Consider the following 16,726-nt stretch of genomic DNA (forward strand, 5'->3'; position numbering starts at 1 on the left):
GCACAAACTCCAGTTCATTCTGATCGCTGGCACGTCCCTGCTCCGCTTGCACAAGTGCCACTCATAAACTTACGCACTCTCTCATACACAGTTTCTTGGTTTCCGTAACCGTGAATCTTCTGATCCGTAGTCATAAGCGCTAACCTTTGTGCCACCGTCACTCTGTTCAGCACCTTGTTAGCACATTGCTTGGAGCAAGGACAAGGCTCTGTCAACCCGGAGTTCCTTCACCACACATTCTGCTTTGTTTTTATGGCAAGAGGTTGTGTGGATGGGATGCTCTTACAGGATTCCTGACAGTCCCTCCATAGAAGACCTGAGATCCAGGTCGCGAACGTGATGACCACTACACTTCAGAAACCCCACGCGAACTTGATGACCACTACACTACAGAAACCCCACGAGTGCTTTCACCAGCGAAGTTAGGCCTGCAAGGATAAAACAAGGCGTACGCGTTGGTCAATCGAGCGGACAAAGCCAACTCAGCGTGACAAGCTCCCTGCAGGTATTAGGGCCAATTTACAATCCGAACCGACACCGCTGTACAGGTCCTTGCGAAATGTCCCCTTTCGTCACATTTGAAGCACCTGAATTCTGGGCGTTCCTTCATCACATTTTCTGAGCTCATGCATAGTCGACAGGTTTTTACCTGATTGGTGTGCATTATTCTAAAGTGCTGTGGCGCTTCTGCCGTCTCGATTTTGGTACTGTATGGTAAGGAGACCATCTCTTCCTGAAATCTGTTTTTTACAAACCTTGTTCCATCTTCTATGTTTGTGAAAGGATACAATCTTCTTTTAATTTTAGATATGGGGAAAACTCCCCATCTCTCTAGCTTGCTTAAAATTTCTTCATCTGCTAGGTAAACAGGCAGATGCTTGAACGAAACAACATAGTCTCTGTTTTGTAACCTCCGTACTTCAGATTTCACTCCTTTAATTGTCAATCCATTGTCTATTAAAATTTTCGTGTCATCTTCAGTCTCCATTGTTACTTCATACTCCCTTTGTTTGTTTGAGTCTCACCGCCAGAATTCTTCCTGCTCCAATCAGCTCCGTGACTGCTTTGGTTATATCAAATCTTCTTGCATCTTTTACATTTTCTACTTCTACAGTTACTGTTGCTTCCTTTGTGCATACTCTTCTTTGTACCTCTTGCTTATCCTTACCTTTCTCACCTCTTCGTTGGCCGGGCTCTTCATTTTATTTATCTCTTTGTCTGTTGTCAAGTCCGTTTTCTTTATCTCTTCGTCTGTCATCCAGCCCATTTTCTTTATCCTTTCGTGCAAGTCCCTCCATTTCCATGTCGTTGCCGGGGAATCTGTCCATGATTAAAAATAAAACACACTACATTACCACCCTTCAGTCAGCAAAATGCTGCTGTTAGGTGGTTTTTAAAGACAAAAAAGAAAAAAAAACAAACAAAAACACTCAAGGTCAATAAACAAAAAGGTAGACAAACAAAATGGGGAGAGCTTTTCTCTCCTTACTGCTGCCAACTCACTTCCTGTTTGCTCTATAGCCCCCTCAGGGTGGTGTGGCCGTAAGCAATGACAGCTGTCAAGTGTTGGCTATTGAAACTAGGCGCAGCCCCAGGAGGCGAGCACAGCTTAGCTGCCTGCGGCGCCAATGAGCTGACAGCCGGAGCTGGGCAAGCTGTGAAACACCAGATTCCATGTCACGGTACTGCGGTGTGGCTCCCAGGAGACAGCTCCTGCTAAGTTTGCATGTCAGGATGGCCGAGCGGTCTAAGGCGCTGCGTTTAGGTCGCAGTCTCCCCTGGAGGCGTGGGTTCGAATCCCACTTCTGACAAACCGAGCCTGCGGCAGTGTGCTCAGGCTGAAGTCTTTAACTCTCTGCCCCCATGTCCGAATGATACAGTAACACTGACAAAGTGCCGCATCACGCGGGCTTTAATGCAAGTCCACTGAAAGGGATGGCGTTGCTTTTTAAGGTTTGCAGGGCATTTTTTCATCAAATCCTCGTACAACGTCAAGTCATGACATTTGACAGATCCATGCCCTTGTATCGTGGATCATCCAGTGAGCAGAGAGCCAATTGAGAATGTGAGTAAAAGCAAATCTGAATGTTTCCGCCCAGTCTCTAACAGGAGACCCTCCGCTTGTAAAGCCATCGTGATTACCATAGGAGCCTCCGGTTAGGGTGAGAGCACTGTCTTGTGGTGCCAGCGCAGAGAGACGGAAAGTCACTTTTCCATAATGTTTTCATTCAATGTTCTACGCTGGTGGAATCATCTTCCCATTCCCACTCGGATTACGGATACACTGGTGTCCTTCAAACGACAGCTAACACCCATCTCTTCAGAGTACACCCGAACCCCGGTGAATATCCCTCTCTCTAAAGAAAACGAAACTCCTACTCCAGCACTAAATTCTCTGAGTACAAACAAATTACTTGGAATAAATAGCCCTTTTTCGTATGCATTGCCTCGTCTTGTTGAATACCTCCACTATTGTATGTCGCTTTGGACAAAGGGGTCCGCTAATTGTATGCTTCCGACCAGTTTCGAACAGGAGACCTTTAGCGTGTAATGCAAACATGATAAACACTACACTACGGAAACCAATAGGCCAGTGCTGCTTCAAGTATTTATAGTCTTTTTTTATAGAGCTGTCTTGTACGGTCTGCACCGTGAAGGGCCCGCAAACGCACTGGCCACCTGCTCATGCACAACACAAAGCTAAAAGAAATCAGATTCTACGCAAGTTTGCGACACCGCGAGGGGAGGTAAACACTGAGTTGAATTCAAACTTCTAGCCTCACACCGCTCTGCAGAAAGAATGTTTTGCGAAATGTCCCCTTTCGTCACATTTGAAGCACCTGAATTCTGGGTGCTCCTTCATCACATTTTCTGAGCTCATGCATAGTCGACAGGTTTTTACCTGATTGGTGTGCATGACTCTAAAGTGCTGTGGCCCTTCCGCCGTCTTGATCACAAGTTTTTGGATTTGTCAGGGAAACCAAAGCACCCAGAGGAAACCCACACGAACATGGATAGAACATGCAAACTCCACACAGAAACACCAACTGACCCAGCTTAGGCTCGAACTAGTGACCTTCTTGCTGGGAGGCGAATATGCTACCCACTGCACCACCATGCAGCCACCATATACATTTTTTTTCTAAAATGTATACATATTTTAAGTCTCAGCTCTGCAATTTAACTATTTTTGTGGCAAATATTTTTTTCATTATCTTTCAAACAGTAGGCTGAAAAAAAAACTAATTTTAGAATAACAATTAAATTGCCGGCAATGTGGTGGCGCTGAGGGTAGAACGTTCGCCTCACAGTAAGAAAGTCGTTGGTTCGAGCCTCAGCTAGGTCAGGTGGCATTTCTGTGTTGAGTTTGCATGTTCTCCCTGTGTTTGTGTGGGTGTCCTCTGGGTGCTCTGGTTTCCTCCACAAATCCAAAGACATGTGGTACAGGTAAATTGAGTAGGCTCAGATATATATATATGTGTGCGTTTGGATGTTTCCCAGTGATGCATTGCAGCTGGAAGGGCATCTGTTGTGTAAAACATGGATGGTGCTGGATAAGCTCTTGGGTTATTCCATTGTAGCAACTCCAGACTAATAAAGGGACTAAGCTGAAAAGAAAATTAATGAATTTATTCGGAATTTAAAGGTTTTTGCATCTGATTTCAATATATATATTTTTTTTTTGGCATTATAAGCTAAGCTTATTGTGCTGTAGGTTTTTGCTTCTACATTTTACCAACAGTAAACCGGAGCATTATTTAACAAAGAAACATACAAAAGAACCCTTCCTTTTCATTGATACAACCTTTATGCAAAAATCTCCAAAAATGAGCTCTCTACACTTTTGAGCGAACTCTATTCATTTTCCTGGTGTGAAGCTGATTCTGTTAAATTGCTCCCTGTTCGCAAAGTACAGCTCTGCAATTGCAGCGAGCTGGGCCACTGCATTTTGAGAGACACCTTCTCTCTGGAACGCTCTGGTCATGGTTGCTCCACGTCTTGTCAGCTTTAAAAGCCTTTTGCAGCATGTATGACATCACAAACATTATTAGCTGAAAAACTATTTAAAACAATTAATACCTTTATGACCAAATAATTACAATGCAACCACCTATCGTAAGCCTAATGAGCACGTAAAATTATATAAGTATCAAATGCACATTTGTTTGTGTGTGTGTGTGTGTGTGTGAGTGAAAGACAGCATGTAGTAGTGTGTGTAAGAGAGAGAGCCAGTACGTTTATGAGAAAGCATGTAGAAGTGTGTGTGTGAGAGGGAGGGCTTATCTTTGTGAATGAGAGCTTGTACATGTGTCTGTGAGATGTCGATGTGTTTGTGTTGGCAACATTGTATCATTTACAGTCATGCTAAAAAAGTATTTCTGAATTGAATTGAGATAGAATGTAAGTGTGTGAGAGAGAGTATGTACAAGAGTGAGTGTGTTAGTGAGAGTGTGTACAAGTGTGTGTGTGTGTGTGTGAGTGAGACTAGTTAGTTAGTGTTGTGCTGAAATTTGATATGTCCTGAAAACTTGTCAGCTCAAACAGTTATTTACTTTTTGGTTTTATTTATTTAATAAATGTATATGGTATTTAAGCAAAGTTTTAGGGTAACTGGATATAATTATAAAGAATAATATTTTGTACATAATATAATCAATTTTATTTTAAAATTTTATTTTAAATAATAATAGGCCTACACACATGTTTGTTTTTGTGAAAAGTGGGGACATTACATAGGTTTCCATTCATTTTATACTGTCCAAACTGTATATTGTATTGCCCTCACCCCACCCCACCCCTAAACCCAACCATCACAGGAGACTGTGTGCAGCTTTACTCTCTGATTAAACTCATTCAGTGTGATTTATAAGCATTTTGAGAAATGAGGACGTCACCAATGTCCTCATATTTCACCTCCTTTTTGTAATACCTGTGTCATACCCATGTCATTATACAGATTTGTGTCCTGATATGTCACAAAAACACGCACACACACACACACACACACAGTCTAAAAATTGAATATTAAGCATGTAATATACACCCAGTCTAAAGCATGAAGTTTCCAGAAGCACTCAAACTGCTCAAGGCTGGGCTAATGCTGAGGTTTCATCTTTGGGTAGAGACTCAATAATATCAATCTGCACAGTGTGACATCACATTCCACCGGCGCGCGCGTGTGTGTGTGTGTGGCTTTTTTCTGTGTTAGTGGGCGAGGCCGCAGGTTTCAAATCTCCCGGGTTTGCACACGCAACTACTTGTGTTTCGTAGATACAATCTCATGAAACACCTAATGACTCGTTATCAAGACGACTCATTTGAAGCACTATGAGTCGACTCTTTTATAGATGAATCAACAGTTTTAAACACTGTGCACTTACAGATTTAAACATTAGCTGCATATTTCACTTCACGTAGAGCTGTGTTACACTACATGGAAGGGCATTTTCAAAAAAACATAATATGGGCTCTTTAACAAAATAAATACACTATTTAAATAAAATAGAAATCAACAAGTAAAATAGAAGAAACTGTAGAACTGTTATGGTTATAAACTATATAAATACACACACATGTGAAGGTCCATCTATTAGTCCCATGACGGAACTAACAGCATGGGTGAAGGTTAAATGCGTTGAAGCCTTTTAGCACATGTGAAAAGAAATATTTTTGTTCGTTATAATTTATTTTAATTTGTTTCTAGCTCTGAATTTTAATCTGTCTCCAATTTATAATAATTTTAGATATAGATTAATCTAATTCAAGCTGATTACCTTATAGGTCGTGATTAGGTCTAATTTAGATTGATTAACCTAATAAATCCTTATATTCAATTAATGTTTCATCGTTTACTCAAAGTCGCTTAGAGTCAGTATGCTGGCCAGTTTCATCTGCTCACGGACATATCATCGCCAGTTCCGATTCTTAGCAGATAAGCTAATTTCCTTTAAGTAATAATAGGCTGCCCCATGCTTGCTCATACTTAAAGAAAGTTTGATTTAGCCCCTAGATGATATCATACCCCTAGATTATATAATCAGTGATTGTCAGAAATCAACAAGTCTCTAATGCTGTGCCCATGCTCCATCCATTGTGCCTAAATAGATGACTAATCCTGGTTGTAGGCTGCGGAAACGTCAGCCTAAACAGTCTACTACATTTAAATGATTTCGGGAGATATTAGAGTTAAACAAGAATTTTACATTTATTTGTCAGGAAAAGATTTTCCATTGCAGTTCACATAATTAAACAAAATAAGCCAATCAAGATTGTACAACATCAACTACTCAAAGATACATTTAAGAGTTAAAGAGGAATACCTGAACATGTAGAAATACATTGCAGCATATAAGTCCTGATGCAGAGCTCAGAGACTCACAACCTGCAATGGGGTATCCTGCCTACAGGATCACACGGACACTTCTGCACCCTTTGCCTAAATACTCAAATCATCTTAAATTCAAGACAATAAAAGCTTCACCAAGACTCTTGCCTGGTCATGAGTTGATGCGAAGACCATTTTGCCTGGAGTGGAGCATCTGGCAAAGATCTTATCAAAGTCAAAACCCAAGTTAACTGATATAAAGGAGATTGTAAAATATTACAGTGAAATTACTTTACCAATCACACAGAGACATTTAAAATCACACCAAACATGAATAAAAAGCCACAGATACACCGTATTAAGAATTTAAACATTCGGTGTGGAATGTGAGTGAGCTGCTCTGGTGGAGAAGGTAAAGTCCAGGGCAAAGAGGGCGACTCAGGATGCATGATCGAGACAACCTGAACAACTGGTTTTCTAGCTGATCTTCTTCTCACATTAGAAAGTTTATTGTTTTAGTGACTGACCATTCTCATGGTCTTGTCTCGTGTGGAGTTCCATAACAGTTTGCAGATTTTAATATTATGGAGAGATATAGCCATCCTTACATTATTATGTGCATATCTAATCTTAAACTGTAGTTCCACTGTACACTGCAACGAGAACCTCAGTCAATAATATTTATGTAAAACTGAATTTTTGTTGCATCATATGATTATATTTTAAACTTTTCATAAAATCATCAAACAATGTGAACTTAAATAGCATTTTCTAACAAATAAAAGAAGTTCTGTCCTATTTTCACTAAGTTATTGTTACTTTTTTCCTACTGGATATGTGGTTTATATCTAGTATATATATATTGATTTGTCTATTTGCTGGCTTGCTATCAGAAAACAAACACTAAGCTAGGGGATAGATTAATTAAATTCTACAATTACAAGTGATTTGTAATTTGTTCTTTTATACCCCATTTTTGTTTGATAATGTTTTTCTATGCAGACTTTATGTATTGGTCTAATATTTGTATAAAGATAGTTTGCATTTGCATTTACTCATTTAGCATCTTTTATCCTGCGACAACAACTAATGACAAAAGAAGAAACAGACTCAGCCTACCAAAAGTTCAGAGATTGGGTTTTTAAATGCTCACAAACCTTAAGCCAAGTCCAACAAGTAAAGCCACACAATGTTGTTTTAAAGCTTATTTAATTTTATTTTTTTATTAAATGCACTGTTCTATTCTCAAGTCTCAAGTCAATGTTTATAAAACAATAAACAACAATTAAACAGTGTTTAAGTGTCTAATGCTGGCAGCATCATATGTTACAAAACTATTAACAAAGACTATTTGATTTATTAAATAACTCATCTCTTATGCTTCCCATCACTATTGAGTTTGCAAAATTCTGTTGTACGCCACTGCGAAAAGGGGCGGGATTAAACAAGAAGATTAGACATGAATGGTTTCTTTCCAGTGTGGATCCTCATGTGTCGATTAAGGTTTGATTATTGGTTGAAACTCTTTCCACACTGAGTGCATGTGAATGGTTTCTCTTCAGTGTGGATCCTCATGTGTTGCTTAAAGTTTGATGATTGCCTGAAACTCTTCCCACACTGAGAGCATGTGAATGGTTTCTCTCCAGTGTGGATCCTCATGTGTTGATGAAGGTGTGATGAGCAGTAAAAACTCTTCCCACACTGAGAGCATGTGAATGGTTTCTCTCCAGTGTGAATCCTCATATGTTGATGAAGGTCTGATGAGCGGTTAAAACTTTTCCCACATTGAGTGCATTTGAATGGTTTCTCTCCAGTGTGGATCATCATGTGATTATAAAGGTTTGATGATTGGTTGAAACTCTTCCCACACTGATTGCATGTGTATGGTTTCTCTCCAGTGTGGATCCTCATGTGAATCTTAAGATTGTGTTTTCTTCCAAAACTCTTTCCACACTGAGTGCAGGTGAAATGATTCTTGTCTCTCCTTTTCAAAATATCATCAGTCTGTAAATTATTTTTTTCCTCAATTTTGACATGATGTTCCTCCTCTTTACTCTCCTCATTCTCTTCAATTAGGTCTGAAAAAAAACACTAGTTGTTATCAAGTCTGAAAAACTCTCATCAAAAGCTGAAAAGTGAAAAGACACTGGAAACATTGGCTACACACACTGTAATTTTGATGCACAGTAAATGTAAAATAAATCAAATCATATTGTGTTTGGTCCATTAACGTGTACACATTTAAGCAGATTCAATTCAATTAATCTTTATTTATCTAGTGCTTTTACAATGTAAATTGTTTCAAAACCGCTTAACATAGAAGTTATAGTTTATGGATATGCATGAACTCTGCTGACATGGTTCCGGTAGAATATCAGTCAGGTTCTTTATGTCCGCATTGCGCGTTCTACAGCAAAAATTTAATTTTTACCTAAACGCATCAGAGGATGGCAAAGAAGGGAGATTTACTCTTAAATTGATGAGGATCTAGTGCCAGTGGATGTCCAGCATCATGAACACCATTATTGTTCAGTTCCAGAACCCAAAATAGTTTTTTAATACACCAGATCAGTCTGATCTCCGTGAAGAGGTGGAATGACTAAAAGGAGACTGCTTCGATGCTGCTTTTAGTGCTGTTATAAGGTTCTAAAGGTACAGTTAAAAAATTATGTACTAGAATTTACATCATTTAGACTGTAATAGGCAAATAACAGTCTGAAACAAATGTGTCAAGCGCAAGTATTTATATGCAAAACCTAATCAGAGTACCCGAGGTACAGATGGGTGTTACGGCCCTGGATTACTATATGAGGGGTGCCAAACACACCGTGTGAAATACTGCTCATCAGCACCAATCACCTATTGTGCAGTTCTGTACACTGGAGACCTCTTTGGTTACTGAAACAGCTTTGGCTATCAGTAATGAAGATATTTCTACATTAGAAATATTGCCACCACACAGTGTTGGGCAGTAGCGTCGCTGCAAGTAGTGACGCTACTAGCTTATCTACATTTCTCAGTAGTGTGGTGGTAGCGTCACTACTTTTTAAATTAAATAGCTTTTGTGTAGCAAAGCTATTATTTTAGTCAAGTAGCGTTCACACAGGCTACATTTACCGATCGCAGAACAATAAGTGACAGTACTGACATTCACGGAGCTGTGAGGCCGGTGTCTAGCCGATGAAACTAAATCCATAATGAGGCGAGAAAGACAATTTCTTTTTCTTCCTGTTTTACGGTGGTCAGGATTCTGTTTATCCAGAGTTAGGGTGCTTTCACACCTGTGAATCGATTCAGTTGTCCCGAAAAAGAGATTACAAATGTTACATTGTTGCTCTTTGCTCTTGGAGCGGTTCGCTTTTACACTGCAAAGTTTCTAAACGGACTAAAAGAGCTAAAACAAGTCACGTGCGAGTAAACTCTCCTTACATTGGTCAGAGTGTCAGGGTTTATTTTGCAGCGTCCCGCTAAGCTGTCAGGAGAGGTGGTGGTTTGGTGGTGATTAACAGGGTGCGCACGCGTGACGTGTTTGAGGAGAGATGCAGTGAGGAGAGGTGAGAAGGGTGCGCAACGATGCCTATTTGAGGACCGGGAGGGAGACGCAAGATTACCGGGAGATCATCACTCATTTGCGGGCATCCGGAGACTCGCGAAACTTCCCGCTCTACTCATAACTCTCTCTTCATATAGCCGTAAGCCTATTACATATCCATAAAACACTGTGATATAACTGCGCTAGGATCGGATCGCTTTCTCACTGCAATCGAACCGCTCCAGGGTTCGTTTCAATCGAGCCGAGACCACCTCATTCAAGCGATCTCGGAGCGATTACTTTGGCGCGGAACAGAGCACAATTGCCCTGTTCACATATGCCAATCGAACCGCGCTAACTGGGCAAACAAGATACGTTCCGAAACAAAAGTGTAGGTGTGAAAGCACCCTTAGAATGACCCAGAGTTAGAATGACCCTGGGTTAACAATTTTTTGCATATCATCAGCATGCTGTAATCCATTTCTTAATCAGCAAAAGTCATTTTCAGACTAGTTTGTTGGCCACTTGAAGTCAGTGCAATGCTAAATGTTATTGTTCCACTATAATTTTTTTTCCCTCATGTCGTCCCACAGCAACATCATATAGTTTAGAATACTGTACAATGTTTTATAATAATTAATTACTTTAGTGTCCATTTCATTCAGCAGATTTCAAATTAGTGCATAGTGCATTAGTAAATAATTAAACCATTATGATAAATGGAGTTAAAATAACCTTTTTGAATATAAAGTGGAAAGTTTTATTGAGATGGATTGTTGGTGATTTTATGGGTTTTGGCCGGATTGGGTAGCAAAACATGAACAAAGGAAAATTAAGACTTGTTTAAAAAGATTTAGGACCTACAACACAATATTTCAGTAAATTTAGGACTTTTTAAAGCCTGAAATTTTGATTTTGGAATTTACGACATTTTAAGACCCAGCGGAAACCCTGTTTAAAATAGTCCTGGAAATTATTATAATAATGATGTAATTCTAACTCAAATACTATCTGTGAGAACTAGCAACAACTTCTAGAAACAACTTTAAACCCATAAAGTTGATCGAAAAAAGGGGAATTGTGATCAACGTGACATATGCAAATGGAAAGTACTAAGCCAACACCCTCACTGTAATAGCAGATATCTTCTATGGCAGGGGTGTCCAAACTTTTTGGGCCGAGGGCCAGATGCAAAAAAAAATGTTGTCCCGGGCCAAATTTTACATACATCACACAGACCCGCATATATATAAATATATATATATATATATATATATATATATATATATATATATATATATATATATATATATATATATATATATATATATATGTAGGAACTCATCGGCATATTGCAGTGGTCAACACAAGTTGAATCTGAAATCTTGGGCATCTCCAATGGTCTCATTCATTGAACTAGCCTGAGGGCTTATACCATCAAGATAACAGAGCTCCAATTGATTTCGGGCTCCTCTGACCAGTACTTCTATGCAGATGTTCTGGTACCCTTCGGCTAACTAGCCAATGATTAATTAAATCAGTTAAATTAAAACAATGGCCCTTACAGGATCTTCAGCGGAAACCATTTCACAAGACTTTTAAATGACTCTTGGTCATGTGCTCGCCTTGGGCACATCCTGCTAGATGCACAATTTCGTAGAGACAAAGAGATCTCTAGAAACATTAATGCATATGAATAAAAGCTAATCTCTTAATGTTAGAACTAAGGCAGATGTATCTTTGAATAATATGCCATAATGTTCCTCATATGCTGTTTATTCCAATCAACTAGGTTAATCAATGTGTTGTTTTAACCCTTATAACAGAGTAAAATAATCTGTATGTGTCTGAAATGTATGGTGTCTGGTATTGAATGAAAGCTAGTGACATTTGCAATACGTTGGTGTAAATGAAAAACTAGTAGTACAAACAGTATTCATCTTGTAACGTTTGATGTAAGATCTTGCAAGAGTTCTACCACGTGAAATCTACATGCAGTCTGTTAATTAATGACCTTTCCTACGTCAGTACGGGGTGCTCATTGGCAGACAGTGCCATGGGGACGAACCAGACCAGGGGCCTCATGTTAGAAGACTTGCGTGGAAATCTTACTAAAACATTGCGTACGCACAAAGCTGTAAATGTGCGTACGCAGAAAAAATTTTAGATGTATGAAACACTGCGTACGCCGAATCTCACGCATATTCTTTTGTACATCTGAATGAACGTGAAACTGAGCGCAACATGCACGAGCACAAAACCCCTCCCTGCCTCCTCCTCCGTATGAATATGCTAATGACTATGCTAATGGCAAAACCCAACGAAAAAGCAATGGCAAAAGCAAGCAAAAAGAGAAACTTTGAACAGAATGTGAATTGGAGGTGCTGCTTTCGGAGGTAGACCAGAGAAAAGCGGTGTTATTTGCAAGTTTGTTCTCCGGAATTAACAACAAAAGAAAAAAATGAGAGTGGGAGAGTTTAGCTGATACGGTTAACACAGTTGGGTCTGAACATCGCACTGAGTGAATTAAAAAAAAAAAGAAATAGTGTGGTTTATATCTGTAAAATGTTGCAGTACGTTTAACAGTCTCAGTGGCGCCCTCGTTAGACGCATGTGATCATGAATTGATACGTTCGAGCTTGAACACGGCTCGAATCCAGCGTCTGATGAACTCTTTCTTGTTTTTTCCCCCGCTACATATCAGATTTTGCCAACTATTTATCACGAGAAAGACAAGTAGGAATCATCAATAAGTTCATATCAATAAGCATCATATTTTATTGAATGTAAATGTTTCTGATTCACGCATGCAAATTCATCTTCAGATAGTGTCTTTATAGCAATGTGCGTGCAGTAGATCGCTCAGATTACATTGGGAAAACAGGCGACAGCTGCAAATTGTGCTTTAATGTTTAGCTGGTCAAATGTATGGTATGGAAACCTTATATACCTGCTGAACCCGTCTCATACAGCTGCCATTGCAAGGCTCAGACACTTTGTAGAGAGGAATTTAACACAACTGCCTCTAGGAGTCGCCAATGGAAATAAAACAGACACGCACAAAAAATGTGCGTACGCCTGCCAGAAAGCTGCGCACATTCCCACGTTCAGTTCATTGTTAGTAAATCCAAACGTGAGCGATTCTGAGCGTGAAACCTGGCGTACGCAAAGTTTTTGTGCGTACGCAGTGTTGATACATGAGGCCCCTGGTCACTTAAAAACGCCCTGCGACAAAGAAAATTTGCTTTTTGCATCAGCTAGCTTGCGCATGCTTTTGCTCTCTGCCCCCTTTCGCCTGCCCGGACACCGCGCCGCCACGCGATTGGGTCACTACGAACTTCCACGCAAACCTTTTAAGTTTGGGGATTCACGCAACTCCACGAACTTCTGCTAAAGCGACTCTCAGCAGTCCGTCACCTAGGTAACCCAGGACAACAGCCATTCACGAGCATGTGAATCCCATAGACGTCATCGAAGCGAGAAACTACCCAATCAGGAGCACCGTGTTTCCCCAAGGCCAGCCGGCGAGGGAGATTCGACTTCAGCAAAAAGGGCGCAAGTAACGCAAACTAATGTTGTCTCTTGCTGATCTTGTGCAGATTGATCTTAAGCAGTTAAAGATAAGCCATATCTCTGCTTTTGTGGTTTCTCAGGTGTTATTCTAAGATTTTTCAAGAAGTATTAGAATTAATTTGGGACGTTGTCAACTCATTTTGCATCCTCTGAACTGCCCTTGTGTGTATGTGTGAATGTGTGTGTTTGTTTGTTGTTTGTTTATTACGTAGTTAGTTTCATTTATCGTAGTGTAGCTCAATAAATCTTTGTACTCATTTTGTAAGAACTGTGTTCTTGTTTATGTGCTTCTAAGTCATTGCCTCGAGCTGTAGATCTTGTTACCTTGCTAAAAGTTAACCCAATACTGTGTTATGTTATTATCGTTGGCCACGTAAATAATATAAACAAGATTGGTAAGATACGATGTCTTCTATTTGCGGGACAAATGGTAGATAAAGTGTGAATCTTTTGATCTGATTCAATCTGAAGATTCAATCGAATCTTCAGGATCCGATTCATTGAAATGAGCTAATTAATCCCTGATCGATATTAAAACGTAGGTTGATCCCCGACACACATATATATATATATATATATATATATATATATATATATATATATATATATATATATATTTATTTATGGATGGATGGATGTGTGCGTGTATTTTATTAAGAAATTATTTTATTTTGGTCGTCCAACTGTGTTTCTAGAAAGACTTAAGTTTTTAAAAAACTTGAATCTTCTCTGGGCAAATTAGTTGCAACACTCATCCTTTATAAATTCTCCTTCAGTGAAGGGTTTCCTGTGCTGTGCGATCAGCTGAGCTACCTCATAACTAGCCAAACTGCAAAAAATGCTTTTCTTACTTAGATGTTATGTTGTCTTGTTTTGAGTCCAAATATCTAAAAATTCTCAAAAAAAATTGTCTTGTTTTGAGAAATAAAATGCTAATATTTTCCCTAATATGCAATTTTTTCCTTAAAACAAGCAAATTAATCTGCCAATGGGGTGAGCAAAATAATCTCATGTCAAAAGAAAAAACAGGATTATTTTGCTTACCCCATTGGCAGATTATTTTAGCTTGTTTTAAGGAAAAACTCACTTAATATTGGCATATTATTTCTCAAAACAAATTAGAAAATTCTCCTTTATTTAAGATTTTTTAGATATTTGGACTTGAAACAAGACAAAAAATCTAATTTAAAAAAAAAATTTTTTTGCAGTGCAGTGTAGAATTTTCTTGCACTTTAATAGCACAAAAAAACTGCTGTTGTTGAGCTGATAGGGCGCTGCTAATTGTTTTACTTTCTGATCTCATTCGGCACCAGTGTAAGAGCTGAAGGCGTGATGCTTTGTTTCATAATGTCTTTTAATATTACATTCCTTCATTACTGCAACTGATTCCTGGCAAATTAAACAGATACATTTCCCGCTGACCTCTGTGAAGAAAAAGTATTTGCCCCAACGTGACTGAAACTTCTTGCACTGACTGTTGATTTTCCTTTTTCTTGGTGCGTCATGGCTCGCCAAAATGTGATTATCAATTATGTTTCCTTCAATTTGGTCGGTTAGTTTTACTTCATAACAAGAAGTAATGCCTAATTGAAGGCATGTAATAGCGACACCCGGTGGTTATTTATTGAATTAGGTCTATTTTTGTATAGCGGGCCAGATTCTATTAATATTTATAAAAAGCCTCGCGGGCCGCCACAAAACTGATTGCTGGCCGCAGATGGCCCACGGGCCGTAGTTTGGACACCCCTGTTCTATTGGAATACTGTAAGTCAAATATCCTCAGCTCAGTTAAACTTTTTTATTTATTTATTGTTTTTATTCATTTTATATAGTGCCAGTGCTTAAGGACACTTTACAAACAGTAGGAGAACAAGAGAAGCAATATCCTTAAGAAGGTAAAGAAAATGGGAGACTAATAATACATAAAATGAATGACAAAAGACCTGAGAAGAAGTAACGAAAGAAACTCATTCCTGTCTTTCAATGAGTGCTTATGTGAATTAAGGAGAACTAGGCAGCACACATTTAGAACTGCAAGATGGATTAATTTAGTGTTCTTATCATTAAAATATATCTGAATGAGGATCAAATGACTGAGTTGGTCTTTGAGAATGAAAACCAACCTGTTTGTTCCTGCAGATCTTCCTGTTTGACTGTGAATGTTTCTTTAATCTTCACATCTTCACTCTCCTCTTTAATAAACGCCATCTTTATAACAGTGTGGAGATCCGTCGCTTCAGCGGGAGTTTTACTCTGCGTTTGGACACTTTATTCTGTTTAAAATGAACAAAACAATAAAAATGTCCTGTTTAAAACAAAACAAAATAATTTTTCTTCAACAGTTTCTTTATATAAGAGTCATTAACAAAAAGAAATCAGGTAAAGGAAAAGGTCTTTAAAATATGTATTACACACATTTCTGTTAACTTATTCAAACAATAGACCTTCATTACTGTGAGTAAAATAATACTACGTTGTATAAAGGGTTAAATGGTATTGTCAACAGCAGGTTTATAATTTAGCATTGGATTCCAATCCTGAAACTTTAATCAATCAGTTTATATTTCTGTAAACGTTTTAAACACAAACCTCTCTCTAGTTGAATTCCAGCGTAGGAGCGGCGCCGCCTTATGACGTCACACACCACGCCAAAATAAAAGTCTTTTTTGTATAGCTTTTTTTTTGCCACTTACTGTTGCAGTCATGACTTATTGATACATTTCTCCCTCGTTTTCCACTTTCCACTATATCTGCTCTCTCTGTCTCTGTTTTTTGCCGCTGTATTATTCAGTATATCTTCATTTGCATTCAGCAGAAGAAACTCAAACAGGTTTGGATCAAGTAGAGGATAAGTAAATGACAGAATTGTAATTTTTATGTGTACTACCCTTAATGCTTCTTAAAGTAAAGGTAAAATTAAATATTATTACTGAAGATATTGCTAAAGAATGGCAAGAAACGTAGAATACAGATAATAAGAGACAACAATTCATATGAAAGGGTGCCATTTCCACATTGCAATTTTCTAAATTCTCATTAAGTACTAATATTAAAAAAACTACAACTTGCAAGATATCTTAACCCTCCAAAACAGCTATTTTCCCACCTCAGGCTCAAAATCCTTATTAATTGTAGCGTTTCTTTAGGCAAGAGAGCCTCTCTTGTACCACACCGTTACGCACAATATGTATGATATTACAGTAGTAAAAAAACGAATTGGTTTTTAATTTAAAATGTTTTCCAAATAATAAAATGTCCTCTTTTATGCAGCTATCAATAAAAAGTCTGTAGTGTAA

General features: G+C 38.6%; 1 protein-coding gene, 1 long non-coding RNA gene and 1 other non-coding gene across 5 annotated transcripts in view; 2 read left to right on the forward strand and 1 right to left on the reverse strand.

Moving 5' to 3' along the window:
• Positions 1 to 11,049, forward strand: part of LOC147845171 (uncharacterized) — a 72,309-nt gene extending 61,260 nt beyond the window's left edge. The window contains exon 3 of the long non-coding RNA XR_015484478.2: positions 11,015 to 11,049. This is a non-coding gene — a long non-coding RNA (uncharacterized LOC147845171). The remainder of the gene's footprint in view (positions 1 to 11,014) is intronic.
• Positions 1,729 to 1,811, forward strand: trnal-uag (transfer RNA leucine (anticodon UAG)). Its single transcript has one exon. It is a non-coding gene; the product is annotated as a tRNA-Leu (tRNA).
• Positions 7,518 to 16,072, reverse strand: LOC137491050 (uncharacterized). Of its 3 annotated transcripts, none has more exons than XM_087250597.1 (3): positions 16,020 to 16,072; positions 15,554 to 15,703; positions 7,518 to 8,403 (listed from the first exon to the last, which is right to left on the reverse strand). In XM_087250597.1, exons 2-3 carry the CDS (start codon positions 15,636 to 15,638, stop codon positions 7,835 to 7,837), a joined length of 654 nt encoding a protein of 217 aa, XP_087106723.1. In that variant the 5' UTR covers positions 15,639 to 15,703; positions 16,020 to 16,072; the 3' UTR covers positions 7,518 to 7,834. The 3 variants fall into 3 exon arrangements, with proteins under 3 accessions (XP_087106723.1, XP_087106724.1, XP_087106725.1); XM_087250598.1 differs by having other exon boundaries at positions 15,554 to 15,735; XM_087250599.1 differs by having other exon boundaries at positions 15,846 to 16,043.
• Between the last annotated feature and the right edge of the window lie 654 nt (positions 16,073 to 16,726).

This window comes from Danio rerio, chromosome 4 (assembly GCF_052040795.2).
Source record: "Danio rerio strain M-AB ecotype USA chromosome 4, GRCz13ab, whole genome shotgun sequence".
In the NCBI taxonomy this organism is placed as follows: Eukaryota; Metazoa; Chordata; class Actinopteri; order Cypriniformes; family Danionidae; genus Danio; species Danio rerio.